This window comes from Culex pipiens, chromosome 2, assembly GCF_016801865.2.
Source record: "Culex pipiens pallens isolate TS chromosome 2, TS_CPP_V2, whole genome shotgun sequence".
NCBI lineage: Eukaryota > Metazoa > Arthropoda > Insecta > Diptera > Culicidae > Culex > Culex pipiens.
In genome coordinates this window covers 57369919-57397614 of record NC_068938.1, presented here as the reverse complement: position 1 = coordinate 57397614, position 27696 = coordinate 57369919, and the positions used below count along the sequence as shown (strand labels likewise).

Below are 27696 nucleotides of genomic sequence, written 5' to 3'. Positions count from 1 at the left end.
GAGTTGAAAATGTCACACGTCGTCAGCTTTTTTTGGGCGGGAAGGTCGGGACTATTTTCCACTGATTTCAATATCAATTTTCACCCTCTCCCTTCTTCGAACATTATCGAAAAGATTCAAATAATCTGATCATTTGATGTGCACGCGTTGATAAATGATGCCATTATTATAATTTTCCGACTGGTTAATTAATTAATTTGCAATTTTCGTTCGGGTTTTTCGGAACGTATCAGGTTCCCCAAATGGGATGAGTTTATAGCTGAGGCAAATAAAAGTCACATTTCGAGAATTTTTCCCCATTTAACAAATTACCGATTTATTGGAAATTTATGCGTGCTTTGTTTTTCCTACAACTTTCCCTTTGTTTAAAACATCACATTTCAGAGGTTCCCAAACACGGGCCGATGATACACGGCATTCGGCCCCGGTACCGGGCCGGGGACATTGTCCGAGGCAACTGCAGTTCGGCGCACTCGCGGCCGGCGGCCAACCTGACGTGGTACATCAACGAAGTACAGGTGAGCAGTGTTTCGTTTCGGTTGAAGCAGAGTTTAACGAGTTTATGACCGTGGCACGACCTCCGTTTCTGTATCAACTTATTGAGTTTTTTTTATAATTTTTCCATATAACAATAAAATTTTCGAATTTTTTTAAATAAATGTTTAAAAAATCTTCCGTTCTTGATAAGTTTTAAGTACAGCACAACTGGGCATTGTCATACGAGAGGACTTTTTTTATCATTTCTCCGCTTTTCCTCGTCCACACGCTCTCACAGCTGAGTCTTTCGTTCTCGTATAAAACTGCAATGAAAGAAAAAGAGAGGGTGATTTGGAACCGATCACCGTTTTGTGGCGGCTTTCGTGGTTGAGCACTGTTGAAGGGTTGATGATGGTAAGAGTGGAGCACAGCCCATGTTCGCATAAATGTCCCATATACAAAAACAGCAAGCTGAGAAAAACGCTAAACAAGTTTGTCCCACACATAAGGCTACGTGTTAAGTTTTCACGAAAAAACTGGATTTCCTCCTGATTTCTAGAACAAAGTACTGGATGTTATAGGCTCTTTTGAAAGAGCACACGATTTTGAACCAAACTGCATCAATAACTCAAAAGTGACGAAAATGCATATGGGACATTTATGCGATCATGGGCAGAGCAGTTCTCTACGGAATCGGTCTTTTTTCTTCAATTTTAATTTTTGTATTTTTTAATTCGGCTGAAACTATTTTGGTGCCTTTGGTATGCTCAAAGAAGCCAAATCATTAGTTCGTTCGTATAACTTTCCATACAAATTTGGCAGCTGTCCATACAAAAATGATATGTGAAAATTCAAAAATCTGTACCTTTTGGAGGTATTTTTTGATCGATTTGGTGTCTTCGGCAAAGTTGTAGGTATGGATTTGGACTACACTGAAAAAATGATACACGATAAAAAAAATGTTGGTGATTTTTGATTTCACTTTCTTTCACTAAACCTTGATTTCAAGCAAAACAATGTAGATGGGCCAAAGCCGAAGTGTAAACAAAGAGTCTGCCCTGCTCGTTCCTAATGTAAACATCCACTGACGTAAGCAGGACAGACTGTTTATTTACACTTCGGCTTTGGCCCATTTACATTGTTTTTCTTGATTTGCAAAAAACACTATTTTATTTTTTTATTTTTTCTGATATGTTTTAGAGGACATCAAATGCGAACTTTTCAGAAATTTCCAGAATGGGCAAAAAATCTTTGACCGAGTTATGATTTTTTGAATCAATACTGATTTTTTTTCAAAAATCGAAATATTGGTCGCAAACATTTTTCAACTTCATTTTTCGATGTAAAATCGAATTTGCAATCAAAAAGTACTTAAGTGAAATTTTGATAAAGTGTACCGTTTTCTATTTATAGCCATTTTCAGGTAACTTTTTTTCAAAATAGTCGCAGTTATTAATTTTTTTTAAATTAGTTCCCATGTTTGCCCACCTTTGAAAAAAATATTTTTGAAAAGCTGAAATTCTCTATATTTTGTTTTTTGGAACTTTGTTGATACGACCCTTAGTTGCTGAGACATTGCCATGCAAAGGTTAAAAAAAGGAAAATTGTCTAATATCGATATCTCAGCAACTAATGGTCCGATTTCCAATGTTAAAATATGAAACATTCGTGAAATTAAAAAAATCAAAACTAACATTTCAAAAGTGCAAAATATTAAAAGTTTGGCCTTTATAAATATTAGTCTTGATTCAGAAAAAAATTTAAATATTTTTTTTCGAAAAGTTCAGAAAATTTCACGAATGATTCATATATTAACATTGGAAATCGGACCATTAATTGCTGATCAGCTGATCTCGAGATATCGACATTAGGAAATGGTGGGTTGTTTGGATGAGACTAAGAAAACATCAATTTTCCTTTTTTAAACCTTTGCATGCCAATATCTCAGCAACTAAGGGTCGTATCAACAAAGTTCAAAAAAGCAAAATATAGAGAATTTCAGCTTTTCAAAAATATTTTTTTCAAAAGTCGGCAAAAATGGGCACTAATTTAAAAAAAATGAATAACTGCAACCATTTTGAAAATTGTTATCTAAAAATGCTATAAAAAGAAAATGGTACACTTTATCAAAATTTCACTAGAGTACTTTTTAATTGAAAATTAGATTTTACATCGAAAAATGAAGTTGAAAAATTTTTGCGACCAATGTTTCGATTTTTTGAAAAAAATTGTATTGATTCAAAAAATCATAACTCGGTCTAAGATTTTTTTCCATTCTGGAAATTTTCTGAAAAGTTGACATTTTATGTCCTCTAAAACATATCAGAAAAAAAAAATATTTTTTTTTTGCAAATCATCAAAAAATCAAAAAATTCCTTCAAAAGATACAGATTTTTGAATTTTCACATATCATTTTTGTATGAACAGATGCCAAATTTGTATGGAAAATTATTTGAACGAACTAATGATGCAAAATGGCTTCTTTGGGCATACCGAAGGCACCAAAAAGGTTTCAGCCGGATTAAAAAATACAAAAAAAAAATCGAATGACCGAAATCTCAGAGAATTGCTCGGTGGTAATGAGGAGAGGAAAAGAGGTTTTTTTTTTGTTTTATTCTTAACCTATTGTTATTAGGTCCTTTTAGGTGCTGCGACCAGGTTTGGACCGGGGATCTTCAAATGTTACAAAAAATGCTGACAAGAATCACTTTGACCCGTACTTTTAGATCAAGTAAGCAACAACCTTTACTTGCTGCGTGCAGGTCTTCTCTCACAGTGCACTGTCGAAATCATCACTGGCAAAGCAGGTTAATTTGATGCCAAACCGAGTCAACTAGTAAACCGACTTGACAAGGCATCAACTTGTTGTCCCAGCTTGTGTGCTTCACCACCAAAGGCGGGTGCTTTCGTTTCTCAGCCGACCCACCGGATGCTGGAACATCCGGCGCAGCTGGATTGCTGTTGTTGTTTTCTTCCTCCTTAAGCGGGTTGAACTTTTTGCTGTTGATAACGATAACTTCACTGGTTTTTCTCTTCTTGGATTTGCCGACGAGCTTGAAATCATCTCCGTCGGAAGATTCTGCGTGTTCCTTCAAACGTTTTCAGGAACACGCAAAACTGACAGCGGCAGAAACGCGCTAAACAACCATCTCGCGCAAGAGTATTTTCGGTGTTCCAGTCTATATTTTCTGTAATGTGAACCCATTCCTAACAATTTGCATCGTTCAAGAATTCCTGACCCTCAAAACCTGCCCCAGAATCCGCTCACTCACGGTGGGCATCATATTTCAGACGACACCATTCCCGCGGGACTCCTTCCCAGGAAGCTTTCGGTGCGATTGTAGTGTTGTTGCTGTTGGTGGCGAAAAACTTTAAATCCCTTCTCCACTTTATGGCGCGGCCACGGCACAGGAAGAAGGTTTGGTGGGGGCAAAACGATGATGCTTTTATGCTTATTTTATGTCTTTGGTGTAATTGGGAATTGCACTGAGTGTGTTGTGTGAGTGTGGTTGGGCAACATAAAAACAGTTGCACCGAACTTGCAAGGCGGAGAGAAACCTTGGGAACTGGGTTGAGGTCGGAACCGAGGCATAAGGACAGCGGACCCCGGTCGGATGAATGATTGTTGATTGGTCTCTGTGGTCTACTTTGTTGTGGAATAAATTAATGGTCGGTGATGTTTCAACCGGGGTAGATTTTCAAGGGAATTTAAAGTTCGTCGGCAACACCAGGAACGGGTTTTTTGTGGGTTGTTCATTTGTGGAGTGTTTTTCAAGCTCATGAGACAGACAGTGGCATTAAATATGCACTGGGGAACCGTTTTAATGTGGTTGAGAGGAATCTAATCAATTAAAATTGTTAGATAAAAAAACTAAAACCATAATTGGTCAAAGTAACATGATTTGTTTTGTGGTTTGAAAAATGGTTGATGATGTTTTTTTTTTTTTCAAATATGACGCATTTTATTATAAATTACGACAATAGACACAGCCGTGAAATGCACGCAGGCTTAAAGTCACCCACCCAGATATTTTTAAGAAACTTCCTATAACTGATTCGTACCTCATCATAAACCACTCAACATATCAATCATCGTCTTCAGTCGGTGGAGTTTCTCGAAACCTACCTGCCAACGTTAACTTTTTCTCAGATTTTCCTCAAACAAAAACAAGATTCCCGAAGACAATGCCCGATCGGAAGTTCAGATACCGCTTCCTGGAGGCATTGGAAAATCTTATTTCATACCTGAATGCTTCCAAAGAAGAAACTGTAACTTTTCTGCTCAAAGTCCTCCTACATATTATTGGAAAATGCTACACCGTTATGCCTGTTGAACAGCCTCTCCCACTTGGAAAAGTACGATTCAAGCAAGTTCGCTGAACCGCGAGCATAATTACAAAGTCCAACTTAAATATTGAGCTGTTTGAAGTGGGAAGGAAAAGAAAATCTGGTTCACTGCGCTGTCGAATGCACCGAAATGGGCTTTTTGACTTTTCCCTCAAAAGTAAACGCAAAGTCCATTGTCGGAAAAGAAAGTGAAGATCGCTTCCGGTAATTGAACTCAATGGAAAGTTGGAGGAGAAAAATTTTTTTCGTGTGCTTTTGTGTCGCTGTTCGTATGGGATGAGTGATTGTGTTAATCGAATAATAGCATCATTGGTGCGCTGGAAGTGGGGACGCGAAGTCGTGATTTTTCAGGTTAATTTTTTTCGTGTGCTTTTGTGTCGCTGTTCGTATGGGATGAGTGATTGTGTTAATCGAATAATAGCATCATTGGTGCGCTGGAAGTGGGGACGCGAAGTCGTGATTATTCAGGTTAATTTTTTTATGTGCTTTTGTGTCGCTTTTCGTATGGGATGAGTGATTGTGTTAATCGAATAATAGCATCATTGGTGCGCTGGAAGTGGGGACGCGAAGTCGTGATTATTCAGGTTAATTTTTTTCGTGTGCTTTTGTGTCGCTGTTCGTATGGGATGAGTGATTGTGTTAATCGAATAATAGCATCATTGGTGCGCTGGAAGTGGGGACGCGAAGTCGTGATTTTTCAGGTTAATTTTTTTCGTGTGCTTTTGTGTCGCTGTTCGTATGGGATGAGTGATTGTGTTAATCAAATAATAGCATCATTGGTGCGTTGGAATTGGGGTCGCGAAGTCGTGATTATTCAGGTTAATTTTTTTTCGTGTGCTTTTGTGTCGCTGTTCGTATGGGATGAGTGATTGTGTTAATCGAATAATAGCATCATTGGTGCGCTGGAAGTGGGGACGCGAAGTCGTGATTATTCAGGTTAATTTTTTTCGTGTGCTTTTGTGTCGCTGTTCGTATGGGATGAGTGATTGTGTTAATCGAATAATAGCATCATTGGTGCGCTGGAAGTGGGGACGCGAAGTCGTGATTTTTCAGGTTAATTTTTTTCGTGTGCTTTTGTGTCGCTGTTCGTATGGGATGAGTGATTGTGTTAATCAAATAATAGCATCATTGGTGCGTTGGAATTGGGGTCGCGAAGTCGTGATTATTCAGGTTAATTTTTTTTCGTGTGCTTTTGTGTCGCTGTTCGTATGGGATGAGTGATTGTGTTAATCGAATAATAGCATCATTGGTGCGCTGGAAGTGGGGACGCGAAGTCGTGATTATTCAGGTTAATTTTTTTCGTGTGCTTTTGTGTCGCTGTTCGTATGGGATGAGTGATTGTGTTAATCAAATAATAGCATCATTGGTGCGCTGGAAGTGGGTCGCGAAGTCGTGATTATTCAGGTTAATTTTTTGGTGTGCTTTTGTGTCGCTGTTCGTATGGGATGAGTGATTGTGCTAATCGAATAATAGCATCATTGGTGCGCTGGAAGTGGGGACGCGAAGTCGTGATTTTTCAGGTTAATTTTTTTCGTGTGCTTTTGTGTCGCTGTTCGTATGGGATGAGTGATTGTGTTAATCAAATAATAGCATCATTGGTGCGTTGGAATTGGGGACGCGAAGTCGTGATTATTCAGGTTAATTTTTTTCGTGTGCTTTTGTGTCGCTGTTCGTATGGGATGAGTGATTGTGTTAATCAAATAATAGCATCATTGGTGCGCTGGAAGTGGGTCGCGAAGTCGTGATTATTCAGGTTAATTTTTTTTCGTGTGTTTTTGTGTCGCTGTTCGTATGGGATGAGTGATTGTGTTAATCGAATAATAGCATCATTGGTGCGCTGGAAGTGGGGACGCGAAGTCGTGATTATTCAGGTTAATTTTTTTGTGTGCTTTTGTGTCGCTGTTCGTATGGGGTTAGTGCATAATTTGTAAAGGGAGCGCGTGGTCGTAAAAAATATTCGGAGTGAAAAGTGATTTTTTTTGTGTGCCTTTTGTCGTGAATTGTGTGTGTTTCTTGCTAGTAATAATAATATCAGTCCTTCCTTTATCATCGTTGATCGGAGGGCACGCCGCCGGTTGAGTTTGTCGTATTAATTGTGTTCCAAAGTAACTGGGTGTTAATTGTGTTTAGTACTTCAGTCGATTGCGGGCGGTGAGGCCACGCGCTTACTTTACTGAATTATTTTTGTCTTTTTCGTCGAGTAATTGGTGATTTTTTTGTGCTTTTGTAAACTTAATTAATTGTTTTGTGATTTTCAAAGCCCTTACTATATCATCGTTGATCGGAAGGCACGGCGTCGGGTGGATTGTGCTTAAATTTTTTGAATAAGGTTTTATTTTTTTGCTGTGAAAAAGCCATTTCTATATAATGTTTGAAAGACGCACTGACAATTTGGAAAGTCGAGTTAATAGTGGAGCAAAATAACTGTGTGTGAGTGATTTTGTGTGTTAACCAGAAAGACATTCCCATAGCATCGTTGCTCGGAAGGCTCGCCGACGGGTCTGTTATGAAAGTCCTCCCCATAGCGTCGTAGCTCGGGAGGCATCGAAAAGCCAATACCTTATCCTACTAACCAAAAAAAAAATTAATCACGTGATGCTTGAAGGAGATGCTGTGGATTCAACGGTCTCATGCGGTATCAACAAGTATATAGCGAAAAACTATGTGCTTGATGAGTCTGCAACTTCAACTATCGGACTAACATTCCTCCCTTTCGTTGAACTGCAGGCTTCTTGGGAGGGCGCCGGTATTGACTAATAAAGTAGGGATCTTCAGAGGTTAAACAGTGAACGGATGGTTGGCTCCCACTGATCATTTTTGATTCATTGTTTAACTTCAGCTGATCTGTCAATAACGGAGTAGCAGCTCATTGGCAGTCAACCATGCTCATGCTCATGCTCATGCTCATGCTCAATGGAAAGTTGGAGGAGAAAGCTTTGCTTTGGGTGATTGTTTTTGTTCTAATTCCTTTTTTCCTATCCATATAGATTAGGAAAAAATAAACATCTTTTTGTAAAGTAAACATTTTTCACTATAAAAAAAATTAACCAGAGGTCTCATTACAAAAGAAGTTTGAAATTAGATTACAGTTATCTGAAATTTACAATCAGAACTATCTTTTCGTTTCAATTAGCTTAACATGAATTCAGATTGCATTGTTTTGATTGACTTTTGTTTCCAATCATGTAACATGGCCATCATCTTGTTTCAAAATATTTTATTTCATCATTCAATGACCCTTCCAGAGATTATAATCAAATTAGGAACGCAACTCACCCAGCCATAAAACCTTGGACAATGAAAGGCCGTCCCTTGCCGGAGGCACCAAAAGTTAGGTTGTCCTTTCGAGATTCGAACAAAAAAAATCAGAAATCGAATACCCCCAGGTGCCTTTCCGGTGTGGTGATTTTCATTGGGCTCAACTTCAACCTTCCGATGTAATAACTTTTGTTCCAGAAATTTCCCACCCCAAGAACACGAAAATCCTTCCGGCATTTTTTTACCCATAGTCTGATAGGCCCACCGATGACCAGTTTCGCATTCTGCTGAAAACTTTTGAAAGGATTCGGTTAAGGGAAGAAGGGTGTCTTTCACCAACGAAACCAAGAGATAACAATTTGCATTCAACCAACCTGGGTTTGACCCCCCGAAGGGGGAAGGGTGGAAAAGCTTAAGTTTCCAACTTTGGATAGATGAAAGGAAAAGTTCGAAAGAGGTCCACTTTTCAGTTTGGTGGCGATGGTCGAAACCGGGTCGGTCGGTGACTTTTGGGTAAAAGTTCAACAAGGACCAGCATCTCGCTCTCTCTGGCGTTGGGCGTTTGGCAAATTGTTTATCGGAAAGTTTAACCGATTTTGAGAAACAAAGGAAGTAGAACGGTTTAGTTTTTCACTTTGATGCGAGGGAGCGAGGGGGGTGCTGATGTTTTGGAATAGTTGGACGGATAACAACAAGTGTGAAACTATTCGTCGTGGTCAATTGGGCAGCTTATGAAGAGGATAGCTAGGCATATTATGTCAAAACGGATTGACTGCGTTGTTTAAAATTGCTTTTTATAATCAGAAAATTCAATAAATCAAAATAAATTTGCAATCAACCTAGGGAGCTCAGCAAAGGCCCTCCCTCCTTAAAATGAAAAGTTTTATATTTGTTCTGAGCATTTGTGTTAGCAAAGGTATAACAGATTGCATAACGTTATTTAAGATCGCTCCCTGATTGATTGTTTTCTAACAACATATTAGGCTTATTATGCATGTTTTGAAATAAGTTCATTCCCTTAAAAAATAGATTTATGTTTTCCATTTTATTTATAGTTTAGTTTAAATTTTCTGCATCGATTCCTATCTAAACAAAAGGATAAGAAAATAATCTGTATCTCGAGAAAGATTTTCATACCGCGGTGAAGTTAGTGTCGGGTGCTAATTCGATTTGGTACGGTGTTTGCGCCTAGTTGTGGAGATTCTTTTCAAAAATCCCACAAAATATAAAACTGCCTTATGTAATTGTATTTTTCCTTATAAAATTTAAGTTGATGTGTTCTAGTGAAATGCGGTTAAGTTGACGAATCAAACATGAGGATGCTATAAGAATCAAATGATCAAATGTTTTAAAAACTTTTCGTAAAAAACTTTAATATTTCGAGAAAGTACCAGATTCTTTGAATGACTTATTACAATAATTTTTCAAATATAGCTGTCAATAACTTAAAATTAAAAAAAATATATTGAAAAATTAGAATTTAAGACGAATTGTGCAAAAAAACCAATTGGAAATGGATACAAGCTTTTTTTTATTATTTTAGGCATAAACAGTTCTTTAAAAGTAACAAGTTTTAAATATTTTTTTGAGTTTAATTTTGCTTTTCTTTAAAGACTACCCGTCTTTTTGGAAGATGATATTTTTATAAATATGTTTTGTGTTTTGTTGTATTTCCCGAACAGTTGAAATGGTTTTCACCCATTTTCCTGGAATTTTCTCATTGGTTGAGGCATGAACAGCTCTGAAATATTTTTGTTAAAATTTTCGAATATGAGCCGTACTCAATTCAAAATTCATGTGAGTTTTCATATTCTATCAAATTGGGCAGCTCTTGAAAAATATTTTCTATTTATTATTTCCTTGAGTGTTTGGATTGTTTCAATCCTGAGTTGTTATTTATTAAACACGACATTTTTTTTTTTTTTTGAAAATACATAGTCATTTGAGTTTTTATAAACATGAGCAAATAAAAATATTTGTGATGTTTTTTATTCATTCAATATATTTAGTACATATTTTACAAAAAAAAATCTTTGATTTTTGCAACTTTTAAGCATTAATTTTTGAGCTGTTATAAATTAATATGTTTTCAAATTACATTTTTTGAAATATTTTGTTTTCTTTCAAACAACAAAAAGTTATTTTCCATTTCCATTGGTTGAAAGAAATGCTTTGATTTTTTTGTAAATTGATGCGAAAGTACAAACATTACAGTCTACATTTTGATATGTCTGCATTGATACCAATTTGTTGAAAATTCAAAGCGGGAATGAGGTTTTTGACAATTAGCTAAGGGGGGAAGGAATCGAATAAGGTTGAGAACCACTGTGTTGACCAGAAAAAATGGAAAAAGTTCACCTCTTGAATTATTAACATTTATAAAATGTTTCAGCGGAAAAAATTATCATTTTTTTTAAATAAAAATTAAAATTTATCAATTAAATAAACATTTATATTTTTTTATTTCATTTTAGAAAGGTTTGGAGAAATTGAAACTGCAAAATATTGTTTGAAAAAAATCTCATGAAAGCAGTGAACGGAATGATCGATTTGGACTGTTTTATACAACTTTCTGATCGACTGTATCGAAAAGATAGTACGACATACGATAATGCGCCGAAACAATATTTTCGAATTTCACTGAAAATATCTTTTGTAGACCAAAAGATTGGAGATTGGAATGAGACGTTCGATGTTTTGTTGAGTTTTGAATTTAAAAATCATGCACATTGAGTTTAAATAGGGATCAAAAATCGCAATTTCTTGAATTGAGTGATCATTTTCCTTTTTGCATAAATTCCTTACTTTCTTATCATTTTCATCGCATTTTCGTGTGTCGCACTTCTGTTCTATACGGTGTTTAACATGAGACATTCTCACCCAACATACTTAAAAGCCAAAATTCCTGTGAAACTTTGTTATAAAGGATAATTATGTCCATGAATCCAAAGTATGATTTTCAAATTAGATATGATGTCAAAGGAATTTATTGAACTAGTTTTAAAAAATGACCCAAAAAAAATTAAACGGTTTGTAAGGTTTCAAATTTTAACTAAATAAACTTACTGAAAATTAAGTTTTAAATTAACTCTATTAACCACAATTTAATCAATTTCCTACACAATAGCTTAAGCAGGAAAAGAAAATTTTCAGCATTTTCCCCCAATAAAAAATAGGAAAATTCTGTGTAACAAAATTCGATAATAATCTATGTTTCCGGTTATGAAAAATCCCAAAAATACAAAAAAAAAGTGCAACATGATTTAAATGGCTTCCTGCGGCCATTGTTCGAATCAGCGTCAAACCCATTACCTTAATAAAACGGTCCCCAAACGATCTTTCCGAGTCATGCTCCAACAAATCACACCCGGACGGTCAGTCCATAAAATTCGATCCGGTCACCACTTTCGGCCACATTACGACCCTCAATGAATAACAACAACAACAACAAAAGTACGCAACCCTCCTGGAACAAATCCTAAACACCACTATAAAACATGGAGGGCAGTAAAAATGTCCTTCTTGTACCTCCCAAACCAGAGCAAAACCCGAGCGTGCCAAACCACAAATCATATCCTTAATCCTCAATTTCCTTAATGTCGACACAATCCTCCTCGGAGGAGGCCAAACAGGAGGACCTGGGAGGGGATGAGGAGGCAAAGCTTCGAAAAGTGGCGACATGAACCCACTTGCACCCTCCTCACCAAAATACCGGAAAACGGCTTTTGTTCTCACGGTTTTGCACGATAAACCCCCCGAAAACAACCAGCCAAAAACAACTCTTCCCATTCCACCCCGGGAGAAAAACCGCCGAAAATGAGCCAACTTTGCCGTACACGATGTGTTGGGGAGGCGTGAAACGACACGTGTGTTCGTTCATGTGGGCTGTCAAACTATGGCGAACTGCTAAACGGCCAGCGACACTGGAGCAATTTTCCGCCCCCGCCCACACGGCGTAATCCTTCCGTGGGTGAAATTTTTGGGAGGAACAGTGGAAAACAACCACAAATTTAAAAAAATATGGCTTTGAAAATAGCACTTTTGTTTTGATATTTTTTAAGTTTCTTTATTGTTTTGAAAGAATTAATAATTATTATTTTTTTAAGAGTCACAAAATATTCACTGTGAGCGGCAGAAACGGATGTCGTGTCATGTACCTCAACCCCCGACAATACGAAACTCGCTGTTCCGGTTAACCACCGGAAAATGAAACCAAGGCGAGAAAACCAAAGCGGATATAAATTATTGTCTCAGAATAAATATTCCACCTACACCCCAAACCCTAACCTTTTTCGACCCCGGGGTGGAAAAGTGGCACCAACTAAACGGCTGACCAAACCCCCAAGAGAAAGAGAAAAAATACCCCAACCAATGCCAACCCTGCTTATAGACCGTAATCTTCTTACAGGCTAATCCCTCACATATTCGCATCCATAAGCCGTTCCGGGAGCATAAAACTGATTTGGAAACTTCCGTCATCGGGCTGCACTTTGTGGTGACCGCCCACCACTTCCTCGGCGGAAAGCTAAAGGTGAGTGTGTCTGTGTGTTTTTGTGACCGTTTGAAGGAAAAGTTACAGGTTTTTTTTTGTTTTGCTTCTGTGAAAATTAGTGGTTTTGTGGAAGGTATGTTCTTCCTCAGTAGCGAAATTTTCAGGAGATCCGATGTGAAGTCGGATTTAAAATCTAAAAGTACCATACAAAAATGTTGACCCCCTTAAAGTATTTGTTTTTGTTTCCATACAATGACATTTTTCGTTTTGCTTTCAACAGTGCAGTGCCTATACAGTTGCCCTAATCTGAAAATATATGAAGATATCAGAAAATTTACTATACATTATTTTAAATTTTAAGTCTTGAATTTAAAATTAAAGTAAAATTGTTATCTTGGAAATCACAAAGCTTTACGCTTGTTTCATTATTAACATAGAATATCGAATCAATGCCGATCAAAATTCCTACTGTAATTACAGAACTACTTGTTTGAAATTACAGAAACTACTTGTTATGCTTCATTTTATATTATTTTTCAATAAACTAAAAAAATATTCATTTCCAAAAAGTTTTCACGTTGTGTATGAATTTGATCTTTATTTATATTTTGAAACAAAATGTAGGGCATGTGGGTTCAAAAGTTTTGTACTGAACTTTTTAAATATTGAACTAAGATAGTTAAAAAGATTTCACTGAATTGCTTCTATTTTATCTTTTTACATTTAATGAAATCCTTATTGCTGCAATATTTAAGAGCGAGTCCACGAACAGGGCATACCCCTTTGTATGGGACGTCGTTTGGACCTCACCAATCTGCCTGAAATTTTCAGGGGTTGTTTGTACATATAAAACTTGCTTCTGGCCAAAATATGAGCTCTCTAGGTAAACGGTAAGTGGGGCAAATGGGGACACAAAGTTTGAAGGTTCAAAAACGTCAAAAATCTTTAAAGGCTAAAACTTAGGTTAAACAACCCCTGAAAATTTCAGACAGACAGACAGACATGCTCGCTCGTGGACTCGCTCTTAACATCTTGTCCAGCCAAAATGATTGAAATAACTTGAATTATCGGCGACCAAGTAGATTTTTTACAAAGTAAGATTTTTTAAAGATTTTCATCTCACTTTTCAAAAACTATATTAAAATCAAAATCAGAACAAAAAATTGTTTTTTTTTTTTATTTTCACGGGAAATATCCATTAAAACAATCAAATATCGTGAAGATTAAACAGGACTCAGAAAAATCTGTTATGTTTTTCTACTGTGATTTATAAATCAATAACATTATTCATTTAATCTTGAATAAACCAAGCTTAGGCTTCAACAATTAAAAAAAAAATATTCTTAAGGCATATTTTTTTTTTTAATAAAAAAGTAGTCAAATTGTTATAACCAAGAATGGAAATGTTACTAAATTAATTGAGATTTCCTAAGAAAACTGTTAACTCTAAATAGAAATTTATTTTCAAATATTTTTTCTAATCCAATGGAATTAAATTTTTCATTCTATATTCTAATTGCTTGCTCCTCCAGTCAACGATATAATGACTCAGGGAAGAGAATGTTTCTACTAAATGTTACTTCTGAGCAGTTCTCTCAGATTTCGGCATTCGATTTTTTTTTGTATTTTTTAATCCGACTGAAACTTTTTTGGTGCCTTCGGTATGCCCAAAGAAGCCATTTTGCATCATTAGTCTGTCCATATAATTTACCATACAAATCTGGCAGCTGTCCATACAAAAATGATATGTGAAAATTCAAAAATCTGTATCTTTTGAAGGAATTTTTTGATCGATTTGGTGTCTTTGGCAAAGTTGTAGGTATGGATATGGACTACACTGAAAAAAGTTTATACACGGTAAAAAAATTTTGGTGATTTTTTATTTAACTTTTTGTCACTAAAACTTGATTTGCAAAAAATCACTATTTTATTTTTTATTTTTTTATTTTTTTTGATATGTTTTAGTGGACATCAAATGCCAACTTTTCAGAAATTTCCAGGTTGTGCAAAAAATCATTGACCGAGTTATGAATTTTGTAATCAATACTGTTTTTTTTTAAATCGAAATATTTGTTGCAAAAATTTTTCAACTTCATTTTTAGATGTAAAATCGAATTTGCAATCAAAAAGTACCCTAGTGAAATTTTGATAAAGTGCACCGTTTTCAAGTTAAATCCATTTTTAGGAGACTTTTTTGAAAATAGTCGCTGTTTTTATTTTTTTTTAATAAGTGCACATGTTTGCCCACTCTTGAAATTTTTTGAGAAAATTGTCTATATTTTGCTTTTTTGAACTTTGTTGATACGACCCTTAGTTGCTGAGATATTGCCATGCAAGTGTTTAAAAACAGGAAAATTGATGTTTTTTTAGTCTTACCCAAACAACCGACCATTTTCTAATGTCGATATCTCAACTACTAATGGTCCGATTTACAATGTTAAAATATGAAACATTCGTGAAATTTTCCGATCTTTTCGAAAACAATATTTTCAAAAATTTTAAACCAAGACAAACATTTCAAAAGGGCGTAATATTTAATTTTTGGCCCTTTTGAAATGTTAGTCTTTTTTTTTTTGAAAATATTGTTTTCGAAAAGATCAGAAAATTTCACGAATGTTTCATATTTTAAAATTGTAAATCGGACCATAAGTTGCTGAGATATCGACATTAGAAAATGGTGGGTTGTTTGGGTGAGACTTAGAAAACATCAATTTTCCTGTTTTTAAACACTTGCATGGCAATATCTCAGCAACTAAGGGTCGTATCAATCGAAAGTGGGCAAACATGTGCACTAATTTTACAAATTGAAAAACTGCAACTATTTTCAAAAAAATCACCTAAAAATGGATTTAACTTGAAAACGGTGCACTTTATCAAAATTTCACTAGAGTACTATTTGATTGTAAATTTAATATTACATCGAAAATTGAAGTTGAAAAATTTTTGCGTCCAATATTTCAACTTTTTGAAAAAATCAGTATTAACTACAAAATTCATAACTCGGTCAAAGATTTTTTGCACAACCTGAAAATTTCTGAAAAGTTGGCATTTTCCTCTAAAACATATCAAAAAATAAAAAAAAATAAAAATAGTGATTTTTTGCAAATCAAGTTATAGTGACAAAAAGTTAAATAAAAAATCACCAAATTTTGTTTTACCGTGTATCATTTTTTTTCAGTGTAGTCCATATCCATACCTACAACTTTGCCGAAGACACCAAATCGACCAAAAATTCCTTCAAAAGATACAGATTTTTGAATTTTCATACAACATTTTTGTGTGGACGGCTGCCAAATTTGTGTGGAAAATTATATGGACAAACTAATGATGCAAATTGGTTTCTTTGGGCATACCGACGGCACCAAAAAAGTTTCAGTCGGATTAAAAAATACAAAAATTAAAATTTTAAAAGAAAGACCGATTTTGTAGAAAATTGCTCTTCCACATGATTTCTAAAAAAAAACAATTAAATAAAAAAAATCTGTGCAATCTCTTAAAAAAAGAACACAATTTACTTGCTCAGTCAACATAAAAAAGTTTTGGTTGAAAAAGCCAAAATGTGTTAAAATTAAAGTTGTTGATAAAAAATAACTGCAATCAATAAGTTGTGATAAGTTGATGATTCAAAGAATATGTTTTTACAGATATTTGTTAACAACATATAAGTATTCAGCAGCATTCACTTCTCAGTAAATGTGATAACAACTTTTTGTTTGGAACATGTCATTTTAAGGGAAATGGAATGTTCTTCTCGAATCTTCATTAACCCAGAAGGGTTTTTTTTTTTTTTCATTTAGAGCAACATTTTTCATTTTAAAATTTTGTGTTTTTTTCTAACTTTGCAGGGTATTTTTTAGAGTGTAACAATGTTCTACAAGGTTGTAGAGCAGACAATTACAAAAAGCTGATATACAAATAAAAGGGGTTTGCTTATAAACATCACGAATTATCGCGATTTTACGAAAAAGAGTTCCCAATTTTTTTAAAGTTGAGTTACGGAAAATGGCAGAGTTTTTAAAAACTTTTTAGTGTTTTTTTTTTTTGATGAAAAATACGTTTTATCGGAATTTTGCATTTATTTTACACAAAATACCCTTTGACACCAAATTTCTATCACATCACCGTTTCAGGCTGCAAATTATTGAAAAAAAACACCTCTTTTTTCGCATGTTCAACAATGAAAGGGGTCGCACCGCATCTCCGTCACGAGATATCAAAAAACGGACCTCGGATTCGTGATCAGGGACAAAAGTTACCCCTTAGGACAAAGTTTCAAATCGAAGAGGTTTCCGCCACATCGCCTTTTTTAGGACACACGGAATTTCACAAAAATGTTAAATACTTTTAAACGAGCAGAAAAATGCATTTCAAATCGATTTCAGTTGATTAATTTTATTTCCATTGAAATTTAAAAGTTAGCTGAAAAAATATTTTTATTGACCCTGTCTACAGCTTACAAGGCGGCCATCCCTCAACATTAAACTATGCCTTGTACGAATGGACGAATGGTTGATGAAAACTTACTCCTTTCAGTGTAGCAGTGTAGCTACAATGTTTCATTTCACTTTTCCAAGAATTTCCAGTGGAGGCAAATTTCAATGGAAAACACGATAATTTCCACACAAACCAGTTGAGGTACTCATTTGACAAATGTGCCCTCCGGTCAGAGCAATTAGTGCATCGGTGAGCAGCCCCACGGAGATTACAGGACAGATTATCTGGATGAATCTGTCTGCCACTGAAACCCGAACGGTTTATGACGCATTTTGTGCCACGAGGAGAGTTCCAGGGGACGTGTGGATGTTGGAAACAGATTTCCATCACCGACAGATTGCATCGAATGATGTTGTTTTAATGAGTTGATTGCTGTTTTTATTGCGCAACTGTTGAATCCATAAGCCACAATTATTTCACTTTAATTTAAACATAATCAAGCTCAGCGTCACCATGCTCGATATGTTTGAAGCAAAAAATAAATCAATTTCGAAAAGTGATCTGAATCCCCTGGTAATTTGAGACGTAGAACACGAAACCACTTCTACCCCACCACCGAACGAAAAATTCACAGACACAAACTTTTCAATCACTTTTTCCCTACCCTCCTTCCTCAGATCCGCTGCACGGCCCGCATCCACGAGATTTACCTGCAGTCGTCGGAAAAATCCATCGAAGAGGAACGTCCCCGGGTCATCTCGCAGGCATCGTCCTCGTCGTCGTCGTCCTCGAACAGCATCAACATGATCCAGAACAGCCCGTACGATCAACTGCTGGACGACGAGCTGGACCGGAAGGACTTTATGACACACTTGCACGGTATGTATACGGTATCCACGGTCTACGGAAAAAAGGGTGGCGGGACATTGGTCATGACCACCCTAGACAGGAGCCAGCCCCAAATCCGACCGAATCACCCGGAGTCCAGTCAATTAATCATTGGTGATGGTCTAGGTTATATAGCTGGTGGTAGGGTGTCCTGAACCGATTTATTTTGTTCTTTTGAAAAAAAAAATGTTTGTTGAATCGAAGAAACCATGAAAAATAAAGCGCAGACATCTCAGTTTCAGTTTGGAACGATTTCTGAACTGAGAAATCCAATCTCAGGACACCCTACCGCATTCGTAAACCTCTTCCAGCGCTCGTATTTCAATCTCCTTTTTTACCCACCCCTTTCTCTCTCCAATTCCCAGGGGACATGTCGTCGGCGTCCGGAAGTGCCCCGCCGGCCACGAGATCGGTGCCATCAATCAGCTCAATCCGGACCGGACTGCTGGCCCCGGCAACAGGGCTGCTAATAGTTTTTCATCATTTGCTCAAATTTCGCACGATTTCCATAACATGATTCCGTGACGTGCATTAGTGATGTGATCTCTGTCACTCTTCCGTCTTCTTTTACTTTTTGCTCTTTCTGTTTCCATTTTGTCTTTGTTTCCGGTCGCCTCAACTGTCTTGCATCTTTTTCCCTCACTTTTTTTCGTTGTCTTCTGAGAAGCTAAAAATCCCCACAACAAGTCAGTCAGCGCGCGCGTGTCCGAAAAGCGGGAAAAACTTTTTCTTCAGATGGACCACACTTTTCCGACTTTGTGGAAATAATGAGAAAGAAAAAAAATCATGCGCCACGATGAGAAAGAAAAAAGCTCATTCCAAGTGAGAAACAGAGGGAAAAGCTGAAAAGCGTCGTGATGAAGGTGTTAATGATAGCGACGACGCTGATTAATGGTTGTCGGGGTCGGGAGTGTGCGTGCGAAACTGTGAATGCGAAATGTGTGAATGGAATTAAATTCAATCAATTAAGAGCACAACCGGGCGAGATATTAAAATAAAAAGCAGATGCACGCAGATGGTCAATGCACTATAATGTAAGAAAATTCAATTAGATAAGGTGTAAATTTGGTTAAAAAAATAAACAAATAAGTAACGATGCAAAAAAGGTAAATATGCATTGTACGAAGGGTACTGTTGATTACAAAGAATTTAAGGCATGATACGTTCAAAAATTAAAGTATATTTTTGTACAACCAAAAAGAGATATTCGTCGTTGACCTAGTCGTTGCACAAAGTGAATCATAGTCGCCTTCACGTTATTGTCGAAACATTGCCTTTGCACCACTTTAATTGGTATTGTTTAGATTATTCACAGTGATAAATGGGATGCTTGACTAAAGAATGATGCTTCTGAAATAAAAAATAAAGTTTTAAATAACAATTCAATAATAATTTCCATTTTCGATCTATTTTAATTTGTTTTTTAATCTTTTTTAATTGTTTTTTACTTATCAAAGCATTAATACATAAATAGCAATTTTTCAAACGTTTTAAATTCTGTAATTTTGTGTCCAAACAGATCCTGACAATTTCTGGTCGATGGTGAGAACTAATGTGGAATGTCTTGTCGGTTGACTAAGTTTTACAATAATTCTTAATCCTCTCCTACTTAAACTTGTTTTCGATATATTTTTTTTTTTGCGTATTCAAAAAGCCATTTTTGTCCAAGAAAAACTGATTTTGCAAACTTCATTCAATCATAATCTCTTACCAATCTGCTGTTTTAATAATTTTCCAATAAATTTTCGATTTTTGAGTGTTACATCCAGATTATTTTACAACAATCAGCTTTAAATCGCAACGAAAAGTATATTAACAATATTAAGGAAAATTCTTTAACCAAAATCCTTAATTTTCCCTTTTTGAAGATTCAAAATCGGATGGAAATTAATTGTTTGGTGAATTTTTATGTCGAATCCCGTCTATGAAGTTGAATATTATGTTTAAATTTTTTTGTTGGAGTTTTCCTCTGATAAAAAAAACTTAGGTTATTTCAACAACTAAACAATAGATTTTTTCAACAACCTTATTTTGGATATTGGAACATTATTTTTAATGAAATAAGCTGTTTAAGAAGAAAAACAAAAAATAAGAAAAATTCGAAATTTTAATTCACGCTTATTTAAAGCGCATTCAATCATGCAAACAATCACTGTTCAAAATATTTTTAAAAATATTTTCTTAATTTTTATCAAATGTCTTTCAATTTAAAAATATTTTTCAATTTACTTTTGATAGTTTTGTGAACAGAAATTTTGCCAAGGTTTCAAATACTTGAAGATGTCAAAAAGAAGTGTAATTTTTTTACGAGGACTTGGAAATTCATAAAAGTTTTCCTTTCTTTTTTAAGGATTGAAAACTATTAAGTAGGGTTATTTTCTACCAGAACTATAGAAGCAAAAAATGAATTTTAGTATTAAAAAAACTCTAATAGCGTGCAAAAGCATACAAAATTACGTTTCATTTGATACCAATATTGCATATTTTGAAAAATTTAAGTATTTTCAAAACAATACGGAATTTTGTGAAAATAGTAGTTTTAAATTAAAAAAACGCATGGAAAATCACGCGTTGTTTGATACCCACATTGCAAATTTTAAAAATTTGAGTATTTTCGAAAAATATGGTATTTTGTGAAAATTGTAGTATTTTCCACAAAAACTTTAATAAAGCGAAGAAGCACTCAAAATATTGCTTCGTTTGATACCCATATTGCAAATTTTGTAAATTTGAGTACTTTCGAAAAAACGGTATTTTGTGAAAATTTTAGAATTTTCAAAAAAAAAACTTTAATAAAGTAAACCAGAATCAAAATTTTGCTTCGTTTGATACCCATATTGCAAACTATGAAAATTTGAGTACATTAGAAAAAATACGATATTTTGTGAAGAATGTTAGTATTTATACTTTGAAACTTTCTAAATTTTCAAAAAATATATTCTTAGTGAAAGCATTGAAAATTTCACATGATGTGGTTGAATTAGGTCGATTTTTAAAAGATTTTTAAAAAGGGTTATTGTCCATTATCGGCGATAAGATTATCGAAATATTGCAATATTGGAGCGTTTGTGCCTCCCGAAGAGTTTTTGCAAATGGAGCTGGCCAACTTTCAATTTAATGTTAAAAATGCAATTTCGAAGCTCAATCCATCCGAAAAATCGTAAGTCAATGCACCAAATTGCATTTAAACGGTTTATTAAGCACTTAAATGCTGAGATTATCTCAAATGCTATTTTCTTCAAACTCGAGATAACTTCATTTTTAATAACAAAATTTTAATTAAAAGTATATGTTTCTGTTAAAAAAAGAACTATAACCAAAATTAAATATTTACCAATTTGGCAATTCTGATGGCAGATTGATATTATGCAGGTTAAATTACATAAACTAACACATATTTGGTCCAAACTTCAATGCTGTAGCTATTTTGAATAGCTATTGTTCAACTCCTTAAACTTTTTTCCAAAAATAACAAATTTAATTTTAATATTTATTTTTTAAACATAGCAGTAGAAAAATTCAAGCTGTGGATTTTGACGCCCCATGAATTTAACCAAAACAAAAAGCTATTTTTGATATGTTAATCAAAATTGACAAATTATTTTAAAGCCAAAAGTATTGAAAATGTTGGTTGAGTCAATCATGAGTCGTTCATCGTCACCCGCGACAGACACAACCAACGAAACAAAGATTAACGCAAAAAGAAACTTTTTCAAAACATTGTTTCGTAAGATCGTGATAATTCGTTATGGTTGTAAGCAAACCCTTTATGTTTCTATACCAAATTTTTTGTAATTGTCTGCATTACAACTTTGTAGAACATTATAACACTCTAAATAATTACCCTGCAAAATTAGAAAAAAACACGAAATTCTCGGAATTTCTCGGAATTTCTCGGAATTTTGAGTACGCCATCAAATCGGAGACCAATTTTACATAAAAGTCCCTTTGACACCAAATTTTCATCTTATTTTCATCATATCACCTTTTGAGGCTGCAAACTATTGAAAATCATGTCTTTTTTCGCATGTTCAAAAATGGAAGGGGTCGTACCGCCTCTCCTTCACGAGATATCAATAAAACGGATTCATGATCAGGGACAAAAGTTACCCCTTAAGAAAAAGTTTAACGTATATCGGAGTGGGGTCGGGGCAACTGTTGTGTGAGTTGGCGGAGAATTACCCCTAAATTTTCCCATCTTTTGAATATTTAAAAATTGCACAAATTGTGAGATTTTCAAATATTTTCTGTTTCCAAAAAACATCACTGATGAAGAAGAGGTTTTTTTCTTGAATCAAGTATCTCAACCAAACACTGAAAGTATAAAAAAAAACACATTAAAACGCTCATCTCAAGCAAACTTCAGGACCATCCAAAGAGTTATCATTCGTCCTTGCCGATAGCTTGTAGCGACCCACCGTTTTGAGTATACCAACCCTCACATTTCCTCATCTCTAACCTCACTTTTCCACTGCACCCCATTCAAAAATTTACCATATTTCTATCCTAGAAGAAGCTAGCTCTCTCAGCATTGTTCTCCAAACGAAAACGCGAAACTGAAATCGCAAATTTCTAACCTCCTTTGCAATCAACAGTGCCGAAATTATAGTTAAGAGTCAGTCAGCACCCTCAGCTCAGTCTTTGACGTATTCAAATCTGTATAAAAAAAAACCACTCTCGAAGAAGTAAAACCTAGCGAAAATACACAAAGAAACACCCCGAATCTTGAGAGAAACGAGAAACATCACCATTCATCTCCAGAGACAAGAAAAAAAAGTCGTACCAAAATTGAATGAAAAAAGAAGAAAAAGGAAAAATGGCGCGCGATATTAATGTTGCTTAATCCAATGGAAAAATATTCACCACATTAAGACGAGAGAGGAGGCGCTGCCCGCAGGCAGCGTGAAATCTCGACGACTTTGACGACTCCTCCTCGGCGACATTTGCATTTTGTGAAATGCCATTCACGGGTTGTCAGCAGGGTTTGAACCACCAGTGCACCGATGACTTTTTCAGGAGGGGTTCTAATACGCTGACGGGTGGAATGAAGGCTGTCTGTCTGAAGAAGTCTAGAGAAATGTTGAAGCTCGACGACTTACTGGAAGGGATCGTATTCGTTAGATGGGGATGAACAGTAAGTAAGTCGAGTTGGACAAAAATGAAAACAATATTTTTTTTTTATTTGATTATTTTTTTAATTGTTATAGAAAATTATACAAAAAATACGAAAAAAATATTTTCAAAATTGACAAATTTTAAATTAATTAAACCACTGTGCATCATGCTTATGAAAGAGGTCGGTGAAAAGGTCTTGCACAGCGTTTGCAGGAGCATGATGAATGGCTTCTTGCATAACTACCATTGTTGTTACGATTATTGTTATTATTATTGCTTTGCACCCCACCCACCCCAAAACCTCCTTCTACAAGGTCCTCAGGGAGAGATGATATGCAAATCGAGAGCATTGGGTGCTCGGTACTCCTCCTTGCCCCGACGTTTTCTATAATCTTTAAGGGGGTTGTAATACTGTTGCGCTAGAAGAGGTGATTGTGGTCTTCGTCAAGGCTAAAAAGTGATTTTAAAACTCGTTTTCGTATGTTTAATTTTATTCAATTATAAAAATTCTTATAAAACAGTCTAAGATTTTTTTTTATTTTTGACCGCTCTAGAGTAATCTTGAAATTTATAATACAAGATGGCGGCAGAACTCTTATTTGATAGCTAAAGTAAAAAAATAGATTTTTTTGTCCAAGGTTCGATAATCTAAGATTTGAATAATCGAGCCTTTGGATAATGACGTCTGAGCTGTATTATTCAAAAGTATTATTTTTCTATGCATTTAATTTGGATTTTTCTCATACTCTGTGAAGCTCAAAATTGGAACAAAAGTTTAATTTCAAGAAACATATTATTTTGTGATTTCCTTGCAATTTTTTTTAATCTTATAAAAAAAACAGTAGCAATGCTTTTTATTATCATATTTTTTTTGTTATCAATTTAAGATCTCCTAAATATTTAGAATTAAAATCAAATATAAATGGCATAAAATTTGATTTATGTTTCCTGTACAAAGTATAAATTTGGAAGGTGTAATTTTGGTAGGTTGAATATTACATCTTAAATGATGTAATTTTACCTCAATTTTACTGAAAAAGTTACATCACAACAGAAAAGTGGTAAAATTACACATTTTTAGAGGTAAAATTACGCATTTTTCCCTTCCAAGATGTATCCGTGATTTTTTTTACTGTGTACACTTAGATCAGATAAACAAACAAATTTATTTATAAATGACTTGAAACAACATTTCCCATGGTTCATCGGTCCATTTTGTCTTTTATTGTTTCATAATTTTCTTTTATTTTTAGTATTTTTAGATGAATTTATATTGTTTAAGTTATTATTTTTTTCTGATAGTAGAAAGCCGATTCTATTACTTGTAATCATTTTCTTATTCCTCTGCTGTGTTTTTCTTATTTTCTTGTCGCTTATTATTTAATAAGAAATTACAATGCTGCATAGTTATTTTTAGTAACCTTTAATAATAATATGCCCATTTGTGCTTTGAATTGTTTATACAGTTATAATTATTATTCAACTCAGTTATTGTGTGATTTTGACCAGGATCATTTTTTAAATAAATTATGATTGTATTATTTCTAGTCAAATGTAATGAAAAAAAAATCTGGATTAAAATCTCACAATAATTCTATGCAATTACAAAAAATATTGTATGAACAATTCAAAGCACCAATTCAAAAGGCGAATTTTAAAACAAATATGAACTGCCGCTCTAATCGTGTCCGTCCCATATGTAAAAACAGCAAGCCGAGAAAAACGCGTGTCATCGTTGTCCCGCCCATAAGGCTACGTGTTAGAATTTCACGAAAAAGTGGATTTTCTCCGGATTTCTAGAACAAAGTTCTACATTTTATTGGCTTTTCTGATAGTTTACATGATTTTGAACCAAACTGCATTATTACCTCAAAATTGAAGAAATTACATATGGGACGGACTAGGTTCGAGCGGCAGTGAAGTTTCCAAACAGTGCATGGGGTCAGAAAAATAAGAAAGGTAAAATGTTACTCTTGGGGTTCCAATCGAGCGACAAAACCATTCAAGAATTAGGTTGGAATCACTTTCAATTATTCTGTACCGATAAATGTAATTTTGAACATCACAAATATAGTGAAATTTTTGAAGACAATTATCATTATTATAAACTACAGTTTCACAAAACTTGTTTGTCAAAAATAAAATAAAAAGTTTTCAAAATGTAGAAAAAGCATCTAAAAATCCTATAAAATACTGATAAAAAATGTTTCACCAATATTCATCAATTTATTTGAAAATCAATCTGACTTTAATTTTCTGAGATGATTTTTTTTTTTTGGTTTTATTATAGAGACTTTACACCATTGTGCATTCATCTCTTCAAGGTGGATAGTGAAAGAGGAAAGATTACATAGTTTAAAATCACTTGTCTGGCAATATTCAATAATTGTTACCATGCCTTTTTTCTAACGATTTCTGTCTATGTTTCAAATATTTAGCAGAATATTTAAAGAGTGAATTATCAAGTTCTTCAAGTTTATCTTCGTCCTCTTCTTCCAGCGATTTAGAAGTTATCTGACAACACTTTTTCTTATAATATTTAGCTTTTATGACATCTTCATCTTCTTCATCAGTTTCTTCTGCAGCCATCTCTCTTCGTTTTGTTGTCAATTCGTCATCCGCGTCCAAATATGCCTGTAAGCGCTTCCGGGTTTTGCGAGTGTGCTTAGAAAGCACGGTCTCGAATCCATCGTTGTCTTCTTCATCAATTTCATTTGTTTGCATTGCATATAGGTCAGGATCACTGTTGTTACTTTTGCTGCTGCTGCTGCTTGGCTCAGGTTCAATCGTTGGTGTACTGCTTTTTTGGTTCACCTTTTTACTCGAATCCGCACATTTTTTGTTCTTTGCTTTGAGTTTGCAAAGCGATTTTTTGCCTATAATCGTCACTGCTGCAGCAGCATTGTTTACAGTGATTGATTTCGGCGTTGGCTGTTTCAGCAACATCCGCAGGGTCCGAACTCCATTTGGGATCCCTGGGAAGAAGTTAATCCAGCGGTCGTTGGTGACGGTCAAAATGTCGCCGTATTTACTCATCACTTTGACTACGTCATCATTGCTTATGCCTAGAGGTAGGTCAAGCACACGAACTTCCGTAGCGTTGTTGTCCAGGTAAATCGGGATTTTGCAACCCTGATATACCAGAGGTTTGTCGATGATGGACGAAGCCATTGCTGAGTTGGCGAACTGCAGCACGGCTATTCTTCTTCTATTGCATAATTGCAATGCTCGCAAGTTTTCTTGGTTTACTTGAAGGTCTGCGAGAATTTTTTTTACAAGCTTTGGGCTTGGTTGGTTTTGGAGTTGACAAAAATCCAGAACCACACTGTTTTTGTCTACGGTGCACATTTTGAAAAAAGCGGCGACGCGCACACAAACTGCGGACTGGCGTTGAGAATGCGACTTGTAAGGTCGGCGGTTACTTTACAACTGTGAGATGATTTTGAATTACATAACGAAATTAAAAAAAAAATAAACTAAAAGTAGCTAGAAATGCCTTGACATGATAACAATCATCCTAATGACCGACTGATTTTGAAAATGACTAAGCATTCTTGAATATTTTTTAAAGAAGCTCATAACTATTGCCAGAAAAAAAATACAATTTTGGTCATTTATTGCCTATTTTATTTATAATTTTGGTTGTTACCGATGACAAGACCTGCATCAGCCTATATTCGCTGAAAGTTCAAATGCATCAGATCCAGACAGCATCTTTAACTCAAGTGTTTCAAGTTTGAATAACGCATCCGAATGCACTTTTCTTTTTAAAAAAAATGTTTCGCGTGATTTTTAACTGGAAAGATTTTTTTTAAATAAAATTTTTGACTCAAAAACAAATTGAAACTTTCAAAATCATTTTCTAAATTTTTGTCGCTTAACAATTACAAATGAATAGTTTTTAAAAAGTTTATGTTCTTCAAACTTTTAATGCATGCAATGTTGGCCTTTTTTCACATCCCAAAATCCACTAAGGCGTCATCCATAAAGTATGTCACGCTCTAGGGGGGGAGGGGGGGTCTGAGCAAGTGTGACATTGCGTGTCATTAGTATAGGAAAAGTGTGACAAAGGGGGGGAGGGGGGGTAAATTTTGGTTGATTTTAGCGTGACGTACTTTATGGATGAAGCCTAAGAGGCCAATCCAACTGTTGCCGCTTGTCGGTCGGTCGCCGGTAAATTCACCCCAAACCCCGAAAGAAGACATTCACGAAATGCAAATGAGTCGAGAGTGGTGCCGTGCAGCAAGCATAAATTATACGCTCAAATAAACCATACCAAATAAACAAACCCCCTTTCAGTGCAGCGCAGTGGGCCAACAAAAACAGCAAGCTTTTCGCGATTGGCAGAGCTTTCCGCCTCCCAGCTACCACGTGACCCCCGTTTGACAGAGAAGAACTTGAAACCCGTTTTCCCTAACTCCCCTTAAATAAAAATAAAAACTAAAAAAAGCCAAACGATGCGCCAGGGAGGGTTTAGCAGTGTAAAGTGTAAAAAAGATTATTATACATAAAAATAATAAATGAAACGAGCGTTACGAGATAAAGTTCGTTTTGAAACATAAAAAGAGTGAGGAAAAGTAGTTTAACCACGAAGCAGTGAAACGACGACTTGACATCACTCAAAAAAGCGCGCACTCGGACTTTAGACTCAACGTGGCGTAACAAGCTCCGCAACAGAATATAGA

General features: G+C 35.1%; 1 protein-coding gene across 1 annotated transcript in view; it reads left to right on the top strand.

The window, feature by feature from the left end:
- The window catches only part of LOC120421261 (uncharacterized), a 32751-nt gene extending 5354 nt beyond the window's left edge, over nucleotides 1-27397 (top strand). Inside the window, exons 3-7 of the mRNA XM_039584456.1 lie at nucleotides 385-518; nucleotides 12491-12613; nucleotides 17686-17887; nucleotides 18262-18350; nucleotides 27311-27397. Coding sequence (XP_039440390.1) covers nucleotides 385-518; nucleotides 12491-12613; nucleotides 17686-17887; nucleotides 18262-18350; nucleotides 27311-27397 — 635 coding nt within the window. The remainder of the gene's footprint in view (nucleotides 1-384; nucleotides 519-12490; nucleotides 12614-17685; nucleotides 17888-18261; nucleotides 18351-27310) is intronic.
- The last annotated feature ends 299 nt before the right edge of the window (nucleotides 27398-27696 follow it).